At 48.4% G+C, this 24,055-nt stretch overlaps 1 protein-coding gene across 5 annotated transcripts in view; it reads left to right on the top strand.

Annotated features, from left to right (window-relative positions):
- CRHR2 (corticotropin releasing hormone receptor 2) overlaps positions 1-24,055 on the top strand; it is a 191,606-nt gene that overhangs the window by 38,480 nt on the left and 129,071 nt on the right. For 3 of the 5 annotated variants that reach the window (XM_083406670.1, XM_083406667.1, XM_083406671.1), the window contains one exon: positions 15,185-15,304. In XM_083406670.1, the coding sequence (XP_083262796.1) occupies positions 15,185-15,304 (120 nt within the window). Of the gene's footprint in view, positions 1-14,615; positions 15,052-15,184; positions 15,305-24,055 lie in introns of those variants that run through there. The other 2 variants (XM_083406669.1, XM_083406668.1) reach the window with 2 other exon arrangements.

Raw genomic sequence — 24,055 nt, 5'->3', positions numbered from 1 at the left:
TTGGCTTCCTTCTAAGTAAACGGCTACAAGGTGAATTTCCAAGTCCACTGTCTTCTCATGTCCCCTGCCATGCCGAAATCAGAAGCCCCACAAATAAGCATCTCTCCACCCAAGTTATGCATAAGCCTCCGAAATTGTAATATAGTCCATGTTATCATGATGCCTTCGAGTATTATTAGTAATCACAAAAGTATAATCTCTCTCTGAGGCTCAGGCAAGACAAAACAAAGCTGTCTTTAAGAGAACTATTTTAATTTGAAAAAACAAATAAATATTTTTTAAAAGAAAAGAAATAAGTGGCCACCTTAAGGCCAGCCTCTGTGCAATCCCTTATTTGCGAAAGGAGGCACCGCTCGCTCTCCCTAAGACAGCAACACTCTGCAGCAAAACAAAAACTGCTTATGATTTGCGTGTTTGCAGACCTTGACACAAGCTGAAGGATTGGAACTTTATAAGCGTGAATTATGCTGCTTCCGCACAGTCTGCTTTCCTCCTCATCCACCCACAGCCCCACACCCTCCCCTCCCTGCAACAATCTGTGATGTGCTCCTTTGTATTTGCAAAACCCGCTGGGAAACCTCCAGTGGCTGGCATGAAAAATCTAAATTTCCATGGATTGTGGGTTGGGCCGTGGGGTGGGGTGGGGGAGAAGTGCTCATCGCTCAGATGGAAACATCTCCCCAATTTCTAATGAGATAAAAGCACTCACTAGGGTGCTGGGAACAACAATTTTCTTCTCAGAGGGACCCGTGGCCAGATACTCTCTGGCTTTTCCCAGAAAGGGAGGTTATCTTCAAGAGATGGACATACCGTAAGCACTGTGAAAATCCCATCAGCAAGATGAGTTTGAAGATCAGACCGTCTGGCTTGAGACGCAAGTGATTCTGAGAGCAAAGGTTTGAAGTCTCAGAAGTTATTCCACTATTAATCTCTCTCTCTCTCCATCAAAGACGGTTCACAAAATACTGTGGCATGCGCCTCAATCTCCAAGCGACAGGAAACTCCAGGGGTGCTTGCATTTTTCAGGGGTTCGGTTTCCTCAGAATGAAGGTCACGGGAGACGGTGGTGCCTTTGGGATATATGGTTTTCTTTACACATATCATAGAATTGTAGCGTTGGAAGGAACCTGAGGATCTTCTGGTCCAACCACCTGAAAATCAGGAATCTCAACTAGACAATCCATGCCAGATCACCATCCAACATCTGCTTAAAAACTTCCAAGGAAGGAGAAACCATAACCTCTTGAGGGAGACCATTCCCCTGCCAAACAGCTCTTCCTGTCAGAAACTTCTTCCTGATGTTTAATTGGTGTCTCCTTTTTTGTAACTTGAAGCCAGTGGTTTGAGTCCTACCCTCCAGAGCAGGAGAAGACAAGCTTGCTCCATCTTCCATGTGATAGCCCTTAAGATCTTGGAAGTTGGCCATCATATCTCCTCTTTTTCAGGCTAAACATACTCAGCTCCTTCAACTGTTTCTCTGTCTCTCTCTCTTTTTTACATATACATTTTTATTATTTTTCCTTACAAGCTTTTTCAAACAATACATCAATCCACATATATAATTTATTATTATTTTTTTGCTCCGCTTAGCTTGCAACTTCCCTCCTTCCCTTCAACCGGTATCCCATAATATCAAATCCAATTGCGCATTCTAACTCTTTACAGTATCTCTACATTGTAGGATTTACTTCAACCCTGCTAGTGTCTTCAAATGTTTACAGTTTTCCTTTAAATATACAGTAAATTTACTCCAGCCTCTCTGGAATTTCTGATCGTCCTGGTCTCGGATCCTGCAAGTCAGTTTGGCCAACTCAGCAAAATCCATCATCTTCTCTTGCCACTCCGCAATAGTAGGAATTTCTTGTAATTTCCACTATTGGGCCAACAAAGTCCTTGCTGCAACATAAAGTCTTTGGTCTATCTTCATAATCTCATTTCCCATCAAGCCAAGCAAAAATGCCTCTGGCTTTTTGGGAGAGGAATACAGTGGTATCTCTGGTTAAGAACTTAATTTGTCCCGGAGGTCCGTTCTTAACCTGAAACTGTTCTTCACCTGAAGCACCACTTTAGCTAATGGAGCCTCCCGCTGCCGCCGCGCCACCGCTGCACAATTTCTGTTCTCATCCTGAAGCAAAGTTCTTAACTCGAGGTACTATTTCTGGGTTAGCGGAGTCTGTAACCTGAAGCATCTGTAACCTGAAGCGTCTGTAACCTGAGGTACTGCTGTATCAACTGTTTCTCATAAGACTTGGCTTCCAAACATGCTGGGCACTTCTATTTTGTGGTGACCATGGAAAGAGTACTGTATGGAACTGGCAGTTTTGAAACAGGGCCAGCACCAGATTAGCACCTCTGCAATTTCCACTCATTTCAAAGGATCTTCACGCCAGAAGCTCCCATTGCCCAGATGCTTGTTATCTTTTCTCCCGCTGCAACAAATGTGTTTCCCCAAATATGGCCCCTGGGCTGCCCTTTCTCTTTATCCCAACGTTCCTGCGTCGCCTGGTAAGTCACGTCGGAGCTGTTCTAATGAGAGCTTCTTAATGGCAAGGAAATGGATCTGACTCTTATCTGCAGAGATCGATTTTCCAATGCTTAATTATGTGGAATTCATCATGCAGAATCACTAATTCCATAATAACGCCTTGCCGGTGCTTCAGCCGACATAACTCCACAGGATAGCTGCCAACTTTGATTTTAAAAAGAAAAGAATTACTGGACCCCTGGGGGGGGGGGAGAGAGAGTTGGGGCAGCACTTTGGTTTGATTGCCACTTTGTTGTGGATCCGAATCCTTGGCACTTCCTGAAACGATGCACAAATTGTATGGCAATGCAAATCATATTCTCCCTAGTTTTGCAATGCACTTCTCTGACCCAATTGCGTGTGCAACGATGGAGAGGGGCAGGCGTAGCAAAGAGGGTCCAGATGTGGGGCTCCACCTTCCATCAGCCCCAACCAGCATGGCCAATGGTCAGAGATGATGGGACTCCAAGTCCATCAACGCCTGGAGTACGCAATGTTGGCAGCACACAGGTTGGGGGAATGTGTCTGCCCTTCACACTGTGTGTTCACCGCATCCTAGGCCAAAACACCACCACAAAAACTGCAGTGCTACTTAAAATGCAAAGAAGCTAATAGAAAAATGAGGGTGGAATAATGCGAGGTTCAATATAGCAGTTTTTCACGCATTCATTCTTAGCACCTTTTAATGGGTTAGCTTCAAAAATTGACAATGTTGTGCCCAGATATCATTTTGGCGCAGTTTCTTTATGGTTTCCCAGCACGACTAACATAATTCTTCTCATGTAATAGGATTCACTCGCACAGTTTTTATAGGACTGGGGGATGGCAAAATGTGCTCACCCCCGGATAAAATATAGCCAGGGTGTTGTTGTGAAACATTCTCTTTAAAATAAAATAAAATATTTGCCCTATTGCAGTCTCTTCTTCTGCAAGCAGTAAATATTTCTTTCCCGTTTTTGTTGCAGCGTGAAGAATTACTGCGAGGAATCTGCATATTGACACTTTATTTGTTTTTATTTTTCCTTGACAAACCCTCCCAGGTTGTCATTTTTCATTCCTTAATAGGAATCTGCTTGCGCTGCAAATGCCAGCTTGTCAGCTAAGAAAAAGACAAGCGCTTGTCAAGAAAGGGAGTTAGATAAGACTGTGACAACCAAGAACATAAGCAATACCTGACTGTTTCAGGGATCAAGGGTCCCTCTGAGCCCCCAGCTGTATTTTCAGTGATGGCCAAGCAGATTCTATGAGCACAAGCTGCTCTTCATCAGTAGTGTTGGGAGTCAAAAAGTTGTTCTTCCATTTGCCTAAGATCTGGCTGGTGGTCCCTGATTCTGGGACCTCAGAGCTTTCACCAGCGAGTGTGATGGCCTGGGACTCGGGCTCAGACTCGGAACCAGAGGAGTCTCAGTCTGCACTGGATCCTTTGCCTCAGGCATCATCTGAACCAAGTCTTGGGCTTGATGCTAAAGAGTCCCAGTCTGCATAGGTTCCCCTGCAACAAACACCAGCTGGGCCGAGTCAGGGGCCTGAGCCTGCCCTGGCTCCAGATGCAGGGATGACCTCGTTGCCATCAGACGCTCAGCTGCTCCACTACCGGTTGGGTCAGGGGGAAGCTGAGGCAGCCCCTGGGTCTAGTAACCCACCGACGTCTCCTGAGCTGCAGAGACTGAGGTCTGAGAGAAGGAGAGACCTGAGTACTCGCAGGAGGAGTGCTCAGCTTCAGGTGAAACAGGGAGGTGAGTCGCCGGGGGATTGGGACCTGCCGTTACCCTGACAAAGATAAAAGGCTGTCGGACCCTGCCCCAGGTTGCGGGAGCAACATTGCTGTATGCTAGATCCTGCCTGTGATCCTGTACCTGTCCTTGCCTGGTTTCCTGCCTCCTGTCCTGCCTTGGCCCTGTCAGTCTGACTCCTAGCGGAACCTTCGGATTCTGGACTGGTCCTGGACCGCGTTTCATGGGTTAACCCCGGGCCCAGCACAGCAAGTAGCGCAGAAAGATGTCTTGGATTTTTGGTCTATCTGGTTCATTAAGAACATAAGATGTTACTTGATCAGGCCAGTGACCTGTCTAGTCCAGCTCCCTGCTCTCACAGGGACTGAACAGTTGCCAGTAGGAAATGCATAAGCAGAATTTAAGTTCCTCTCCCCTCCTGCAGTATCCAGCAACAGGCATTCAGAAGCATTGCAACTGTGGAGACAGAACATAACCATTCTGGCTAGCAGCTATGATGTCCACACTGATTCTCAGGAGCTCTCTGTGGTTTCAGACAGAGGGCTCTCCCAGTCTTGTTTGGAAACTAGGATTGAAACTGGGACCTTCTGTGTCAGACTTCAAAAGGACTCCAATCGTCCTCCCTCCTGACTGGATGCCAGAAATGGAAAACAAAACGTTCTTGTTGTTGTTTAGTCGTGTCTGACTCTTCGTGACTCCACGGACCAGAGCATGCCAGGCACTCCTGTCTTCCACTGCCTCCCGCAGTTTGGTCAAACTCATGCTGGTAGCTTCGAGAACACTGTCCAGCCATCTCGTCCTCTGTCGTTCCCTTCTCCTTGTGCCCTCCATCTTTCCCAGCATCGGGGTCTTTTCCAGGGAGTCTTCAACGTTCTTCTTACCAATGTATTTATTCACAATTCATAGAGATATACAGAGGGGCAGCCGCTCGGACAAAGGCATTGCTCTAACTGGGCTGTGATAGCCTGGGAACCGGATTCAGAAGCTGAACCTGAGGAATCCCAGCCTGCACAGGAGTCCCCGCCTCCAGGACCAGCTGAGCCAGGGCTGGGGCTTGAACCTGAAGGGCCCTCACCTGTGCCGAATCCTCAGGAACAGACACCAGCTGAATCCGCTCTGGCTCCAGAGGTGATCGAGGACCCATTGCCTGCAAGTGTGCCTCTCTCAGCCCTGTCAGGGGAAGGTGAGGTTGCCTCTGGGTCCAGTAACCCTCCAGCCTCTCCGGAAGTGCAGAGGCTTAGGGCAGAGAGGCAGAGGGAACTAAGTTCTCGCAGGAGGAGTGCTCACCTTCAGGCCAGGAGAGGCGAGTCACCTGTGGACCGGGGCCGCCCTATGCCTCGGGGCAGAAAAAAGCCAGCCAGCCCAGTCACAGGTTGCGGGAGCAACATCGTTGGTTACCTGTTCCTGCCGGCACCCTGTCCTGCTTTCTGCCAGAGTTCCTGACCATGCCCGACTCCCTACCTTGGATCCTGCTTCAGCCTCGGACCATGCCGCATGGTAACCCCCTGGGACCAGCACACATATGCTTTAAATGTGCGGTGAATGTGCTTTAAATGTATTGTGTAGATGCGCCCAAAGTATAAATGGAATAGATACAGTTATACTCCGAGCAGATCCACACTTATACATGGAGGAGTATGTAATTGAGAGAGAGAGAGAATGAGACTGAATGGGTCTTGCTTGGCTCATAGTCTGGTTCTGAGTGGTACATCGTTGGTAACCTGTTCCTGCCGGCACCCTGATCTGCTCTCCTGCCAGAGTTCCTGACCAAGCACGACTCCTCGCTTTGGACCTCGCTTCTCCCCTGATGGACAGCCTCCATACCCTCGACCTAGAACTGGACTTAGACCACACTGCACAGTAACACACACACACCCCGGACCAGCACATGAGCTCCTCCCAACTCCCTTACGGTGGCCGCCAGGGGTTAATTGTCTCTGAGTCTTTTGGTCTTTCACTTTCAATGCACGCCAAGTTCTGGGAGAAGGGAAGTCAGAAATGCTGTCCAGTGATAACGTGTCATCTGGCTGCTCTGTCTCTGTCTCTCCCCTCTCTTCTCCCAACTCTTCTGTTCACCTGTCTCTGAGCCGTGACCTTCCTCAAAGCACTGCTGCAAATCAATATCTTCCCCTTATCTGGAAGGTTCAAGAGGAGGAGGGGGCGGAATCCACCATTCCTCCTCAGTCCAGTCCCCCTCATTCCAGTCCCTGACATTCTGTATGCAAATTATGAGATACAACCTCATCAAAATCAAAGGAAGAAAGGATATTGGATGGCACAGAGTTATGTCTTAAAGCCCTAAATGGCTTCAGCCCGGTATACCTGAAGAAGCATCTTCACCCCTATCGTTCTGCCTGGACACTGAGGTCCATCTCTGAGGGCTTTCTAACAGTTCCCTCACTGCGAGAAGTGAGGTTACAGGGAAGCAGGCAGAGGGCCTTCTCAGTGGTGGCACCGTCCCTGTGGAATGCCCTCCCATCAGATGTCAAGGACATAAGGAACTATGCAACCTTTAGAAGACATATGAAGGCAGCCCTATATCGGGAAGTGTTTGATGTTTGATGTCTTACTGTGTTCCAATTTATTGGGAGCCGCCCAGAGTGGCTGGGGAAACCCAGTCAGATGGGTGGCATATAAATAAGTTGTTGTTGTTGTTACGATACGATAATCTTTATTGTCATTGTCCCATACAGAAGAACGAAATTGAAAAAAATCTACATCAGACATTCAAAAACCAACAAGCCTGCTATACCAACTATCCCAGCCTGGTTAGCCCCCTAAAAACTCTAATACCCCATAATTAAGAAGAAGAAGAAGAAGAGTTAGGATTTGATATCCCGCCTTTCACTAATTAAATACAGTGGTACCTCTGGATGCGAACAGGATCCATTCCGGAGCCCCGTTCAAACCCTGAGCAGAACGCAACCCACGTCTGCGTGTGCTCGGGTCACGATTTGCCACTTCTGCGCATGTGTGCGATGTCATTTTGAGCATCTGCGCATGCGCGAGCAGCGAAACCCGGAAGTAACCCGTTCTGTTACTTCTGGGTCACCACGAAACGCAACCTGAAGCATATTTAATCTGAGGTATGACTGTTGTTGTTGTTGTTGTTGTCGTCATCGTCATCATCATCATCATCATCAAGGAGATGGAGTAGATCCATTATGAGGAAAGGTTGCAGCATCTGGGACATGTTAGTGTAGAAAAATGGCATGGTTGAAGTTCATGAAACAATGTATGGCATTGAGAAAGTGGAGCACTCCCACGGGAAGCACTAATGGGCACCAACTTGGATGGCTTTAAAAGAAGATTGGACCAATTCATGGAGGGGAAGGATACTGATGGGTACCAGCCATGATGCCTATGCTCTGCATCCACAGTAGGAGACAGTAATGTTTTTGAGTACCAGTTTCTGGAGACCAAAGGAGGGGAGAAGACTCCTGTGTTTGGCACCTGCTTATAGCTTATTCCCTCAAGCATCTGGCTGGCAACTGTAAGAATAGGACGCTGGTCTACATGGGCCATTGACTAGATCCAGCAGGCTCCTCCTATGTTCTTAGCACTATTTGCTTTGGTGGGAATGGGACAAAAGGGCTATTGGCTTCATGCCCTGCTTGTGAACTTCCCGGAAGCATCCTTTCAGCCAATACGAAGAAAGATGCTGGACCAGGTGGTCTGATATGATCTAGCACAGGGGTCAGCAAACTTTTCGAGCAGGGGGCCAGTTTACTGTCCCTCGGACCTTGTGGGGGGCCGGGCTATATTGGGGGGGGGGGGGAATGAACAAATACCTATGCCCCACAAGTAACCCAGAGATGCATTTTAAATAAAAGCACACATTCTGGCCCCCGGCCCTTAGTTTGCCTACCCATGATATGGCAAGACTTAAGTTCAGAGCATTCTTTACGGAACCCCAGCTGACATTTCAATTCCCAACGCTGGGTAACGCTGAGCCAAAATTACAAAGATGAACGCCGGCTTAGCTACCCAAGTCATTTCCCTTCTTACAATGCCCCACACCTTACAGTGGGGTCTCCCTCATGTTAAACATGACCCGGAGGTGATGCCACTGCCAGCAGCCCCACATCAGGGATCTAATCCCATCAAAACGCTCTCATTATTCAAGCCATTTGGCTAATTGAGCTCGTTGCAATATGTAGCCACGCACATGCATAGCGGGTGACATTGTGGGATTTCAGTGTGCGATGAAAGCTGCAAGGCTTAGTAATTGGGAGGGCAGGGCACTATCACTGAGCAACCAGCAGGCGCCTTGTAAACTCTCAGGCAGGTCTCTGTCCCATGGCATAATCATGTAAGGCGACCAAGCATATGGTTACCAGATTTTTTTTCAATGAATTCGGGGACCCTTTTTTTTTTTTTTTTGAAACTGAGTAGCAACAGGGAGTCAGTAGTGGGGATGGTGAGGCAAAAGACCCTGGGCCCAAGCACATGTATGTATATTGTATAAAGGTGCAAAGCCCTTCTTTCGCACCCTGTGAAACATAAATGCGCAGAGTTTTTTTTAAAAAAACTGGGCAATGGTGCCTGCCCGTGGCTCCCGAGCCTCTCCCAATCTGTCAAAACAAAGGGGGAAGGGGGCAGGAGATCGGGGGTGGCTCAGGACTCATGGGCAGGTGGTGCGCCATTGCCCAGTTTTTAAAAATTTCTGCGCATTTATGTTTCACAGGGTGCGAAAGAAGGGCTTTGCACCTTGCCCGGCAGAGAAACCATGCGCCTTGCGCCCCTCCTGGGCAACGGCTGCCCGCCTGCAACTCCCGAGCCTCCCCCATCAGTCAAAACAAAGGGGCAAGGGGGCAGGAGATCTGTACCACTCAATGTCCCTGGTTCCCCTTTGGCAGTGGCAGTGGCAGTCAGCAGCCCGGAGCCAGCCAGAGCCAACTGCGCTACCAGGCTGCTGAGGCTGCTGCTGCCACGTTTCCCGGGGACAGATGTGCAAATCTGGGGACATTCCGGGGATGGAATTTGTCTGGGGACAGATTTGCAAATCCAGGGACTGTCCCCGGGAACCAGGGACGTCTGGTAACCCTAACCAAGCAGCCCTTGGGTGCTCCTTCTCTGTTGATAACAAGGGGAAGTGAGGCCCGCGATCAGACTGCAGTAGTGCAGGACAGTGGAATTTGCTGCCAAGGAGTGTGGTGGAGTCTCCTTCTTTGGAGGTCTTTAAGCAGAGGCTTGACAACCATATGTCAGGAGTGCTCTGATGGTGTTTCCTGCTTGGCAGGGGGTTGGACTCAATGGCCCTTGTGGTCTCTTCCAACTCTGTGATTCTATGATTCTAGGGCATTGCCACACAAGGGAACAGTGCTGTCAATATCTTTGAATTCCTTGCTTCAAAGATAGAGGGAGGCATGTGCCATTTCGCCACCTGAGGTGAAGCAGGAATGTTCCACTCCCTGTCCCCCAACTTTCACCATTGCTAGAATGCCCCCCGCCCTCACTTAACTCCAGAAGAGCCAGGACACTCCTCAAAACGTTGCTGCTTGTCTTCTCCACCCCAGGGCAGGGAGGCGAGCAGCAATGCTGCGCTCAAGGTGCTTCTCAAGTCTTTTCCACCTGTCATCATGGGCGGAGGAAGGGGGTGTGGTGGATGCAGGACACTCTGTGTGTCACCACTGAGGGGTCTCTCCTGGCTTGGGCATGCACAGGCTCCATTCTGCCCAAACGGTCCACCCCCCCACCCCCCCAGCTGTAGGGCTGCTGAGTGGGAGAAAGCAGGCAGACTTAGAGGCCCCACAGTTCACCCTGCCCCTATGGGCGGCTCCTCCCGCCCCTGGGTATGCCACCCCGGGCACCCAAGCGGCTTCCTCTGCCGCTGCCTGTCATGGGCTTGTTGGATGTAGAGGAATGGTGGGAGGAACTGTGGGGTGTGAAACACAGGAGCAGTCAAGTACAGCATTCCTAGAGTGAACATGTTTACACATGGGGAGGAATGTTTGCCCAGCCAGCAGGTCAACTTCCTGTTTCCTTCTGGGCTGGGACAGACTTCCTCTGCATGTGACTAGAGGTAGGTGTGGCCTCACCTGTGCAGGTAACGACAGAAACACAGGGCAGGGCAGCCATCTCTCTTTCTGTGACTACATGCATCGAAGAAGCAACATCTGCTTAGCCAAAGATGCTCTCTTGGCCTCCAGCCAAGAGAAGACAAGGGGACTGTCTCCTTATGAGATAGTTTCCAGGTGTATGTTACTTTTCTAAGATAAATCTGCCTTGTGGGATCTGATTATGAACAGAATGTGAGTGAGTAAACTCTTTCTATACTTTTCTAGAAGACTGTGTCTTATCTTTTATGAGGGAATAAGGGGAAAATACCAGAATAGTTGTTATAGAGGCTTTAGCGAGCCTGAGCAAATGCATCCGCTGTGAGTTTTAAAAGGGGAATGTTACTCTGCTAAATTGTGAACTTGTTAACACAAGTTGGAAAGGCTAAAATCAAACAATATATCCTCTCTTGCATCCCTGAACATTCCCACAGGAACCAGCTGGGAAACCCTCAAAGGAAGAAGGCTCAGAGCCAAGGAAGTAGTGGTGGGATGATGATGAGGGGTCAGAGGAAGAGAGTGGAAAGAGGAGGTGTCAGAACCTGAAGAGTTTACAGGCTTTAGTGAGCAGGGAGAATCTGTGGCAGAGAGCAGTCCAGAATCAGAGGCAGAAGCTGAAGCAGGAGAGAAGGAGGCCAGGAGGCAGAGATGAGTCAGGCTGGTGAAGAAGCAAGGGGGTCTCTCCCTCCTGCTGTGACAAGCTCCCCTCCCCATGGTTTCCCAGGAGCAGGAGAGGCATGAAGCACGAGGAGCGAAGACAGATATGCAGACGGAGTCTCTGATTGCTTGGGGGGGGGAAACCCTGGAGAGCCGGAGAGATATCTGGCTGTGGGGAGGCAGGAACCTTTAGTCCCAGCAACTGCTTCTTTGGGGCAAGACCTGAGTTGCTGCGCTCATTAGACCTGACACTCCTGTGCGGATCCTGTTTTGCTAATGAGGAGTTAACTCCAGCTTTCTGGCTGTGGTTTACTTCTGGCTCCCTCCTGTCCCCAGGAAGGGTGGGAAGATGAGAGGCCATGCGCCCTCTCTCAAGCCACACCCCTTCTCCGCAGGCCACGCCCCTCACTTGCCCTGCTTTGCACCCTCATGGAATGCTTTTGTGCAAATGAAATGGGCACACTTGCAGCTCTGACCGTGCTTTTCTGTTTGTCTGGATGGAGAGACCAGCGTATTGAGATGAGCCAATTGTACAGAAGTAACATTTACGGGTGGCGCTGTGGGTTAAACCACAGAGCCTAGGACTTGCTGATCAGAAGGTCGGTGGTTCAAATCCCCGCGACGGGGTGAGCTCCCGTTGCTCGGTCCCTGCTCCTGCCAACCTAGCAGTTCGAAAGCACGTCAAAGTGCAAGTAGATAAATAGGTACCGCTCCGGCGGGAAGGTAAATGGCGTTTCCTTTCGCTGCTCTGATTTGCCAGAAATGGCTTTGTTATGCTGGCCACATGACCCAGAAGCTGTACACCGGCTCCCTCAGCCAGTAAAGCAAGATGAGCGCCGCAACCCCAGAGTCGGCCACGACTGGACCTAATGTTCAGTGGTCCCTTTACATTTAACATTTACATTGGTTGCTTTGCCTCAGAGTCCACTCGCATGCGGTCCCTGGAAAGTTGCCCAGAAAGCAGTGTGGCCCTTGGAGTTAGAAGACCCCACCCCCCACTTCAGGCTTAGCACTCCCTCCCTGTCTTCCATGTCCCTCCTGAATTATAGAGAAAACACAGAGTGTGGAGGCCATGCAATGTGGGTGTGTGGCCTACATTAATCACAGCTCAGCACGATCAGATGTTTGCCAGAGGGAAGCCGGCACATTCAGTGCTGGGGGAAGGCAATGAGCCCCTTAGAACATTGGAATACAGGGAGCTGCTTTCCACAGAGTCAGACCCTTGATTTTGTGGGAATGTTCTGGGGTGCAGGAGAGGATATATTGACTAATTATATCCTTATCCAACTTGTGCTAACAAGTTCCCAAAATATCATCAGAGTTTATAGACATTCCCCTTTGCAATGGTAACGCTTGCACAGGTTCCCTAGAACCTCTATAATAATTACTCTGGTAATTTCCCCTTTTGTTCCCGCTTAAAATACAAGACACGACACAGTCTTTATAAAAGTATAAAAGAGTTTACTCACGTTCTGTTCACAGTATGATCCCAGAAGGCAGACAGCTTAAAAAAGGTTACATACACTTAGAATCTATCTTGTAGCAAGATAGTCCTTATCTCCTCTCTTGGCTGAGAGCCAAGAGGGCATGCTTAGATGTTTCCTCATCGAAGGAAGATGGCAGAGAGAGAATGGCTGGCTGCCCTGTGCTTTTATCATTTACCTGCACAGGTGAGGCCACACCCACCTCTGGTCACATGCGGAGGAAGTCCATCCCCAGGAAGTTTACCTGCTTGCTGGACAGACATCCCTCCCCATGTTATAACATGTACACTCTAGGAATGTTGTCATTGACTGCTCCTGTGTTTACAGATTTCTCTAGCTCAGGATTCCCTAGTACAGTGTTACCTCTGGTTGCAGATGCTTCAGGTTACAGACGCTTCAGGGTTACAGACTCTGCTAACCCAGAAATAGTACCTCGGGTTAAGAACTTTGTTTCAGGATGGGAACAGAAATAGTGTGGTGGCGGCGCAGCGGCAGTGGGAGGCCCCATTAGCTAAAGTGGTACCTCAGGTTAAGAACGGACCTCCAGAATGAATTAAGTTCTTAACCCGAGGTACCACTGTATTTATTTACTGCATTCATGTCCCATCTATGCCTCCTAGGCTCTCAAAGTAGCACACATGGTTCTCACCATCCCACTTGTTTATTTAGCATCAAGATTTGTTTATTTTTAAAGGCAGGGAATTATGCACACCAAAAATATGTAAATAATGCAGAAAGAATACAGATGCACAAATTGCTCCGTTCAGGTTGTTCCATAAGGTATAATTAATTATGATTGCATTTATATATGTGCCATTGAGAGCATGCTCACTTATGGCTTATGTGTGTGGTACGGAAGCTGTACTACCCAGGACAGGATGGGGTTGTGCAGGGTTGTTAAGGCAGCAGAGAGCATTGTTGGCTGCCCACTCTCCACCTTAGAGCAGATTTATACCACAAGGTGCCATAGGAAGGCACTGGACATAGTAAAAGATCCATCGCATCCTGGTCACTGTCTCTTCGAGCTTTTGCCGTTGGGACGGAGATACAGGATGATGAAGACAAGAACGAGCCGTCTTAAGAACAGCTTCTTCTCCAGAGCGATCTCGGCCCTGAATGGGAAGCCCGGACTTTGAAAGTCAACTAATCTCCCTTGCTGTATCATACTGTATTGTTTAATTAGTGTTTTTATGGAGCAGTCAAGTAATTTCGTTGTCCCCAAAGGGGGCAATGACAATAAAGATGATGATGATGATGATGATGATTATATCCTGCCTTTTTCCCCCAAGGAGCTCAGGCTAGCATGTGTGGTTCTGCCCCCAACTCATTTAATCCCCACAACAGGCTGAGAAGCAGGGACTGGCCCAAGGGCACTCAGCCAGCTTCGTGGCCCAGTGGGGATTTGAACCCTGGTGTCCCAGGTCCTAGTCTGAGATGCCCTAACCACTACACCACACTGCCGCATCGGGATTGAACCCGATGGCTTCTGCATTCGAAGCAGATGCCCCACCCCCACTAAGCTACATCGTTTGCCCTCTGGCTGTTGCCTTTCCCTTCTACAGCTTCGGGAGAAGAGATCGCCTGAGCCTTGCAACACCCAGCAAACCCTAAAAACGGATTTCCCTCAGATCTGCCATAAACTGCCGGGCTGTTTTTCCCTCCCGTGCTTGCAATCTGCCTGGGGAGAAGAGCGTCCCGGGGCATGTGCAGAGTGCTTTATCCTTTGCCACTGAGAGATGCTGCCCACCCACTGATTTGCAGCAGTTTGATGGGGGGGGCGGGGAGGTAGAGGAGGAACCGATGCTCCGGGACACACCCTCCCCTGGCAGGGAAGAGTCGGTTCGGTTTCGGAGACGCGAGGGGAGGTTGGTCCCGTCTTGCGCTACGCCTTGAAAGCGCTTCTCCCCGGTTTCGCAGGAAATGTTTGTCGCTTAAGGGATAATCAAGCTAATACAGAGAGGCGGGGAGCAGTGGCGTAGCGTGGGTTGTCAGCACCCGGGGCAAGGCAAGTAATTTGCGCCCTCTAACCCGTGGATTTGCGCCCCCTAACCCTAACCCCCAGATGTTGCGCCCGGTGCGGCCGGCCCCCCTGCACCCCCCCCCCACGCTACGCCACTGGCGGGGGGAGAGAGAGAGAGAGAGACTGACTCCCCTCTCCTCTTACTCTCAATAGCCAGGACAGAGCAGGATTAGACAGCAGCCAAATGTCAGCGGGAGGGGGAGGCGCAGAAAGACCCCCACTGAGAAACCGGCTGTGATGTTATTGGCTCCTGAGCTGCTGTTTAAAGCAGGAGCGCTTGGGAAGCTATCTCTGTGCTGGGTCCACCCACCCTCCAAAAGACAGAAGCAGGGAGGAAGCGAGAGAGAATGTAGCCAGTAGGCTTTGCTTCACTGGCAAAGGGGGAAGAGGGAAAAGAAAACCACGGGAGAAAGGAACCTGGAACAGCGGCCCAGCTTGTTCCTCCTCCTCCTCCTCCTCCTCCTCCTCTTCCAGAACGGGACCACCATGAACGAGACGATCGTCCTCCAGTACTTCATCGAGGAGCTGGATGCAAACTGCAGCCTCCTCGATTTGTTGCAGGATGGATTTGATGGTAGGGGAGCGCGAAGAAGGCTGGGAGAGTCTCTCTCGAGGGGTTCTCGGTGTGAGGGTCCCGGCGCGGCGCGCCCGGGCGCCCGGAGCGCGGATGGTTTCAGTCACTCCCTTTTCTCTCTTTTAACTTGAAGGTCCCTACTGCAACGCCACCACCGATCAGATCGGGACCTGCTGGCCCAAGACCAGCGCGGGGGAGCTGGTGGAGAGACCTTGCCCCGAGTTTCTCAACGGAGTCAAGTACAACACCACGAGTAAGTGCGAAGCGAACTCTCTCTCTCTGTGTGTGTGTGCCTTCGCTTTTCTTGGAGGATGAATTCTGGGCTTTGGGGGTGAAGGTGGGAACTGGTCCGGGTGGAAGCTCAGTGGCAGAATGCTAGATAGATAGATAGATAGATAGATAGATAGATAGATAGATAGATAGATAGATATTATAGTCAATATTGCTGGCTCGTTTATCTCTTGCCTGTTACGCGTGTCTCAAGGTAGGCAAACCACAATAACAGGTAAAATAGTTTTAAGAACAGTACTGAAGACAAGTTTTTAAACAAGGCAAAATGAACGTCTCAGGGGTGTATTCCTTCTCCCCCCCCCCCACTGTTTCTTCCTTAAGTGTTTTCCTGGAAAATGAGGAGTTTCGTTCCAGAAGAGGACAGATGCAAAATTGCGTTCCCATATTAAGTTTGGTTTGCTAAGAGTTCATTGACTTATTTCAGTTTTTCCCCGTGGGGAGAAGCGGAAGCTGGGTGCTTTCAAACGGCGCAGTAAAATAATTAAGAAGGAAGACGAGCCACCGAGTGTGTTGTCGGGTGGAATCCTTTCTTTCTCGGGGTGTGATATATTTTATGAAGTATCTAAGGTCGGCTGTAGTTACTTGGGTATATCTGAGTGTGTTTTGCACACTCCCTTTCCCCAGGTGTATCTTGATCTAGTGGTGAAGTTGGCCAAAGGTCTTGGCGTTTGCAAGTAGATGCGAATTCGTGGTTGCTGCTGGGAATAAAACGCCTTCCCCGATCGGAAGCAAATCGAGCGTGCAGATGGGGAACAATGCGGTTCAATATGCATGTGGCTGTGCTTGCTCTGGGCAAGAGTAGAACCCTCTCTGCTCCTGAGTTTTGACCGTTCGGTGCTCCAGATCTGCCTGGAAATCGCATAACCCAGATTTCAGCTCCTAGAAGTCGGTCAACCAGCGACAATCAGCCCCAAGCTCTTTATATAAGAGTATATATCATGTGAGTGTTGATCATCACAGACAAATGTGAAAATTTTGACACAGGCTGTCGACACACCTGAACGCGGCTGTATTTGACTGTGTGGTTGTGCTTGAATAGCAGGGAAATAGCAGGGAAATTTGACAGAATTCTTCTAGGATCAGCAATAGTCACTTCTCAATGTCAGCATTTGGAGATGTATCTTGATCTAGTGGTGAAATTGGGCAAGGAATTGGGCAGGGTTTGGGTTTCAGAGGGGAAAGTGTTGTTTACCAGGACACAAAATCATCTTTGAGTGGAAATCTGTAAGATCTTTAATCATTATGTTCAACCCACTGATTTCTTTGCAAAATATCTGAGGGACAAGATCATCAGGGAATTTCCCATGCTCTTACCTGAGCACCCTGGCAGCCAATCAGCTCTTAACTGAATCAAAACATGTCCAGGCATCCTAGCCCTGTCCAGAGACCAAAAAGTCTTTCCTGCTAATTCTGGAAAACCTCCTCTTTTGGATTACTTTGCATTGTGAGGAGTAAGGCCTAGATCTGGCAACGAATGATGGGGCTCAGCTCAGGTGTGCCCATGCGGCTCAAATTAAGAGCTGCTAGCAATGGCAAGTGCGGGGAATCTGTGGTTTTCTCGTGTGAAGTAGGAGCTCCCTGTGCCAAACCTGTTATTTCCCCAAGAGATGCTTATATGCATTGTGAGTAGACAGCAGGAACCCAGAGCTATGAACCAACGTGCCTGACACCTGGAAACTATCACAGGGCAAGTTTATCTTACTGTATCAGCCACTTCGAAAAGACGACCTGATTGTAGAATGTTGCCTGGAGTCATGGAAGGGACGCAGGTGGCGCTGCAGTCTAAACCACTGAGCCTCTTGGGTTTGCCGATCAGAAGGTCAGTGGTTTGAATCCCCGTGACAGGGTGAGCTCCCCTTGCTCTGTCCCAGCTCCTGCCAACCTAGCAGTTCAAAAGCACACCAGTGAAAGTAGATAAATAAGTACCGCTGTAGCAGAAAGGTAAACGGTGTTTCTGTGCACCCTGGTTTCCGTCACAGTGTTCCGTTGCGCCAGAAGTGGTTTAGTCATGCTGTCCGCATGACCCGGAAAGCTGTCTATGCAGAAACGCCAGCTCCCTCGGCCTAAAAGCGAGATGAGCGCTGCAACCCCATAGTCGCCTTTGACTGGACTTAACCGTCCAGGGGTCCTTTACCTTTTTACCTTTACCTTTCGAGTCCTGGAGCTGGAAAGGACCTTGGAGGTCAACCCCTCTAAGCCCACCTGCTCATCACAGGTTCTGCAGTGGAAGATGCAACTGTGGAAGGTGTGAGGCACCCTTTGACCTTCCCGTTGTGGCTGAACTACAGTTCCCCTCAGTCCCAGCAAGCATAACCAACAGCCAGGGGTTGTGGGAGTTGTAGTTCAGCAACACCTGGAGGGCCAAAGGTCCCCAAAAACCTGAAGTGCAGCATCCCTGAGAGGTGGACATGCAGATTCTATCTCCAGTGGCAGAAAGCCTCCATCTGCTAAGGTAGCCTCCTCCACTGTCAAATAGCTCTTATTGGTTAGGAAGTCTCCCCCAATGTTTAGTCACAATCAGCGGTGATTCCTCCATTGCAGGGGGTTGGACTAGATGACCCAAAGGGTCCCAAAGGTAAAGGGACCCCTGACCATTAGGTCCAGTCGCGGATGACTCTGGGGTTGCAGTGCTCATCTTGCTTTATTGGCCGAGGGAGCGGGCGTACAGCTTCCGGGTCATGTGGCCAGCATGACTAAGCCGCTTCTGGCGAACAAGAGCAGCGCACGGAAACGCTGTTTACCTTCCTGCCGGAGAGGTACCTATTTATCTACTTGCACTTTGACGTGCTTTCGAACTGCTAGGTTGGCAGGAGCAGGGACCGAGCAACGGGAGCTCATCCTGTCGCGGGGATTTGAACCGCCGACCTTCTGATTGGCAAGTCCTAGGCTCTGTGGTTTAACCCACAGCGCCACCCTCGTCCCACCAGCTCTAAAATTCCAAGATCCCAAGTCTGTTCTATCTTTTACATGAATAGCTATCAGCTCCGACAATCTGGAGGTAGCTCTTGTGTCTGATCTAAATGTTTGATTCCAGCATCACTGTAGCACAGTGGTTAGGAGAGGGTGAAGCTGCAAACCAGAATGTCCTGTGTTCAAATCTCGCAGCTGTCGCAAACTCACCTGGTGGCCTTATATGAATGACTCCTCTGCCTCTCACCACAGGGGTGTGCAGTTGTCATCCTATGTGCTGATGTTATTTGAACTGGGCTTGCAGTGCCTTGATTTGATCTGATGACTTCAAATCTTTGAGAGCTGCAGGGAGTCCTTTTCACACAAACCAAGCATGACAAGGGATACCATAGCAAAGCATCCCAGTGTGTGGTCTACATTTCTAGAGACATCTGAAAATTAATTAAAATTAAGGCACATTGAGTTTACCGAGATCACTGACTCTCATTTCCTCTCCTTCTCCTCTTTTATTAATTTATTCATTGACTGATTGCAATGTCGTTTATATTGTCTCAGTTGGGTATTACAGGAATGAGCCAGTTTGAGCTTCAGACTTTAGCAGTCTCTCTTCTCCTTTCCGCCACAAAGAGGAGTTTCAAAGGATCTTCTTTCAGGTTTTATCTAAACCCAGTTTGTTGTTACATCCCAAGTGGGAACTGCAATTAGTTGAAATTCACCATGGGCCAAAACCAGGTTTAGATCCTGGCTTATTTCAATAGAACCATGGTTTGAACCGACCATGGTTTGTCCTGGTGTAGCAAGAGAATGTGGTTAGTTTACAACAGGAAGCCACTTGCTTCCAACCTCTTCTCTGTTGCCAGGGAAGAAGAAGCGGTTGAGCCCATCGCTCATGAGCTGTCATTGCTGAAATGCTAAATTATGGTTTTGTGTTATGTCTGGACCAGGTCCAAATGTCTGTGTCTGTGTATGTGTTGCTGGTTGCAATATGTCATTTCCAGTGCCTCAGTTACTAATAAACAGAGGAACAGAGGAATGTTCATGCCATTATTGTCTCTGTACTGAAAAAATCAAAGACACCTAAATAATCAAACAGCAGCATCATTGCAAAAAGCGAAGGCAGTTTCACAACAAACCGTAAACTGTGTGGTGTGGTTTTCCCTAGTGACTGGGATTGCTGCAGAGCTGGCTGAGGACGAGACTCTTAATCTCAGGATTGTGGGTTCAAGCCCCCCCAAAAAGATTCCTGCATTGCAGGGGGTTAGACTAAACGATTCAACAATTCTGTGATTCTAAGAAGTTTTGGAGTATAGTTCGCAGCCAGCAGAGCCAGCCCAGTCAAGGTCAGGAGGAGACTGATGGGGATGTAGTTTGAAATATCTGGAGTGAACCAAATTGGGGGACACTGGTTTGGTGTACTGCAAAAGACAACTGCCTTGCTGGGTCGGATTCATCAGGCCCAGCATCCTGCTTTTTCAGGAATAGTTTAGGACAGATGTCTTCAGGAAGCTTCCCCCTGTTTTGTCACGTTCATTGTCTGGTATTCAGTAGCACACACCTCTGAATGTATTGTTTGCACTTAGCTATCACTGGTGATATACCTCCTTGACTCATCCATTTCAGACGTGATCTAAGTCTTACTCTCAAGGAGGCAATGATGGATGCCAGCTTGGGCAGTTTTAAAAGAGGACCGGGCAAATTCATAAGAGGAGGAGAGGGTTTTCAGTAGCTACTACCAAACCAAAGAGTTTATTGCATCCACCAAAGGCCGTAAGCATTCCAGCCACTGCAATTTGCCAGGCTGCAGATCATACCATACAGTAAATACATAAAACAAGGCACCAATGTGAAGAAAGAGTCAGAATTCATAAATATCACCTGCTAGCTCAATCCTACGTAACTTAACCCATGTTCAAGCTCCGAATCTCCTGCGCAACTTATTGCAATACCACCTAGCTCTTGCTTTATGATCTTTCATACACACACACATACACTTTTCAGGTTTATATACATTTCACTGATTTTACCATCGTTTTAATATTTCAAAACTTGACATCCTTCCCCCCTCTTTCTGCAGTTCCTTAAATTTATTTTTAATATCTTCTGCATATCCAAATGAACTTAATTTGCTCATTTATTCATCTACTTTAAATATATATAGTCTTATGAAACTGCAGGTTATTACAATAATCCGGCCAATGTCCTCATCAGCTGGCAATTTATCTGTAAATATTCAATAAACCATTTCCGTTCTTTTATAAAAAGTTTGTTGTTTTGATTTCTTATTCTTCCGGTAGGTTTTGCCATTTCTGCGTATTCCGTAAGTTTTTGTATCCATTCTTCCTTTGCCGGGACTTCTCCTTCTTTCCATTTTGGGGCGAGTAACATTCTTGCTGCTTTCTAATCTTTCTTGCAGCCAGAGCATTATGCGCCTCTCTATTTATCACAAAACACTTAGAGTCTCTCTCTCTCTCTCTCTCTCTCTCTCTCTCTCTCTCTCTCTCTCTCTCTCACACACACACACACACACACACACACACACACAGTGCCGGGTTTACGTATAAGCTAAACAAGCTACAGCTTAGGCCCTCAAAAAATTTAAAGGAAAAAAACCTGGATGTACATTTCCAAAAGATAAGAGAAGTTTAACAATTACTTGGATAAAATACATATTTTGTTACATGCAAATAGCTTTAGATACCTATTAATTACCACATAGCATATATAGTGGTACCTCGGGTTACAGATGCTTCAGGTTACATACGCTTCAGGTTACAGACTCCGCTAACCCAGAAATAGTATCTCAGGTTAAGAACTTTTCTTCAGGATGAGAACAGAAATTGTGTGGTAGTGGCGCGGTGGCAGCAGGAGGCCCCATTAGCTAAAGTGGTACCTCAGGTTAAGAGCTTTCAGGTTAAGAATGGACCTGCAGAATGAATTAAGTTCTTAATCTGAGGTACCACTGTATTCAACACAAAAAACAGTGACAATTTGTTGTTGACAAAGGACGGTTGGACATATAAAGGGCCCCATTGCCTTCAGTAGCTTAGGGCATCATCAAACCTAAATCCGGCCCTGCTCTCTCTCTCTCTCTCTCTCTCTCTCTCTCTCTCTCTCTCACACACACACACACACACACACACACACATGAATACTTTCTGCCATACTCAGTGGCGTAGCGTGGGGGGTGCAGGGGGGGCCGGCCGCACCGGGCGCAACATCTGGGGGGGCGCGCTCGCACTCGCAGCTCTCTGCCCCTACCTGGCTCACTCACTCTCTCTCACTGCAGTGCTGGCTGTGCGAATCCGAGCCGAGCCGCCGGGTCGCCACCCACTGTGGAGGGGAGGGTGCCAGGCGGAGGTGTGTGGTGCGGAGAGAGAGCGAGGGACTATCTGGGGGAGGGACAGTACAGTGGGGGGGGGGCGCAAATTACTTGCCTTGCCCCGGGTTAGGGGGCGCAAATTACTTGCCTTGCCCCGGGTGCTGACAACTCACGCTACGCCACTGGCCATACTAAGCCTGCTTCCTGGAGTCAGCAAAGGTATTAGCAATCAATCAGCAAAGGTATTAGCAATTACATCTTACACCTGAGCCATGGCAGAGCCTGTCATCATATAGGACCCTATTGCACTGGCCACCCAAAACTGCTTTGGGCATCATATGGAAAGTGAGCTCCATTTCTTAATGGACCAGGCACAGGTATGGTCAAGTAGCATGCTCTGTGATGCTCTGTTTTCAGAAATGGGAACCGTGGCGAGAAGCTAGGATTCCTAATTAAATGCAAAACCCTCCTGGATTCTACCCAGATGAGCCAACTCCGAAGTTGTACATGGTCAGAAGAGAATTCAATTCTGCATAGTACAGTACTGGTTAAGAACTTAATTCGTTCCGGAGGTCCGTTCTTAACCTGAAACTGTTCTTAACCTGAGGTACCACTTTAGCTAATGGGACCTCCCACTGCTGCCGTGCCGCCACCGCACAATTTCTGTTCTCACCCTGAAGCAAAGTTCTTAACCCGAGGTACTATTTCTGGGTTAGCAGAAGCGTCTGTAACTTGAGGTACAACTGTAATAACTCTCTATAAGGTACAACGTATAGACTTTCCAATGTTGTGAATTACGTTGCGAACCGCCGTTTGTGCTGCGAACCACCCTGAGATCTACGATTGAAGGGCAGTATACAAATAAATTAATAATCATCATAATAATAATGTAGGTTATTACCCCATTCCATCAAAGGCCTGGAAACAATGCCTTATGAGGAACGGCTAAGGGAGCTGGGCATGTTTAGCCTGGAGAAGAGGAGGTTAAGGGGTGATATGATAGCCATGTTCAAATATATAAAAGGATGTCACATAGAGGAGGGAGAAAGGTTGTTTTCTGCTGCTCCAGAGAAGCGGACACGGAGCAATGGATCCAAACTACAAGAAAGAAGATTCCACCTAAACATTAGGAAGAACTTCCTGACAGTAAGAGCTGTTTGACAGTGGAATTTGCTGCCAAGGAGTGTGGTGGAGTCTCCTTCTTTGGAGGTCTTTAAGCAGAGGCTTGACAACCATATGTCAGGAGTGGTCTGATGGTGTTTCCTGCTTGGCAGGGGGTTGGACTCGATGGCCCTTGTGGTCTCTTCCAACTCTATGACTATGATTCTATGATTCTATGATATAGCGCAAAGCAGGAAAATGTTCAGTGGGCTGAATTGATGAAATTTAGCTGGGTGCAGCCGGCTCTTACCTTAATTGTTGGCCACCCCAGTTCTGTGCAGAAGAGCAATGGCTACCAGCCTCTTTTCTGCCTCCACAATGCCAATTGCTGGAAGCCACAAGAGGGGAGAGTGGCTCCTGTTTTCGAATCCTGCTTGCGGGTTTCCCAATAGAGACATATGGCTGACCCCTGTGAGAATGGGGATGGAGGACTAGAGAGGCCATTGGTCTCATCCAGCAGCCAGGCTCTCCTTCTGTTCTTAAATGTTCTCCCTCACCGAACTTTCAGATCTTGACACAGCGCTTTGGCTGAATTCTTAAATGCAAGAGATGGAGACAAATTGCTTTTGGGTGATTCTCTCAATTATTCTTTACCGTACGACATCCTTAAGCGTGCAGCATTGGGTTCTGCGCTCTTAAGTAAATGGTGATTCATAAAAGAAAATGGGAGCTGTGATTTTATGTAGTCTCCCTCTCTGTTAACGAGGGGAACAAACGAGGAGGGAGGTGAAACAAAAACCCGCCCCGGTTACTGAAAGATATAATTGTCTCGCATCAGAAATAATTTCAGATATATGTGACTGAGGAGCCAGGAGGAAGGCGATGGGGCATTATGTGGGTGTGCTGTAATTACGGAGAAATTTGTGGTTGCAGATGAACCTTTTAACCTGGCTTATTATATGCCAGGTAGGTAAATGTAATATTTGAGAAACATTGGAAACTTCCCTGTCTGTCTCCCTCCCTCCCCTCTCTTTCTCCTAGCCTAGATTCCCAGAGCTTGCCAAGGAAACATAGGTACTTTTTTAAAAAAAACAAGGAGCATCATAATGAGAAGAAACAGTTTGGGAATTATTATTGGCAGTTGTAATACTAGTAGAAGTGTAGTTGTTGTTTATATGAGAAATAGCAGTGTTGGTGTTCAGAATTGTTCAGAGTCCCAGCCAGCCAGGCAGCTCTGCCCTATTCCAGGATACACCATTCCCAGAAACAATCACACACAAATTTTATACAAATTGTGAGCTCTCTCTCTCTCTTTGGTACTCTCCTTTGGAGATGCATAACTGCCTACTAGGGCAGGTCCTAGGAAGAGCTGACTTCCAAATT

The sequence above is a fragment of the Podarcis tiliguerta genome (genome assembly GCF_965153285.1).
Source record: "Podarcis tiliguerta genome assembly, chromosome: 12".
NCBI lineage: Eukaryota > Metazoa > Chordata > Lepidosauria > Squamata > Lacertidae > Podarcis > Podarcis tiliguerta.
The sequence above is the reverse complement of the archived record's forward strand: the minus strand, read 5'-3'. Positions and strand labels throughout refer to the sequence as shown.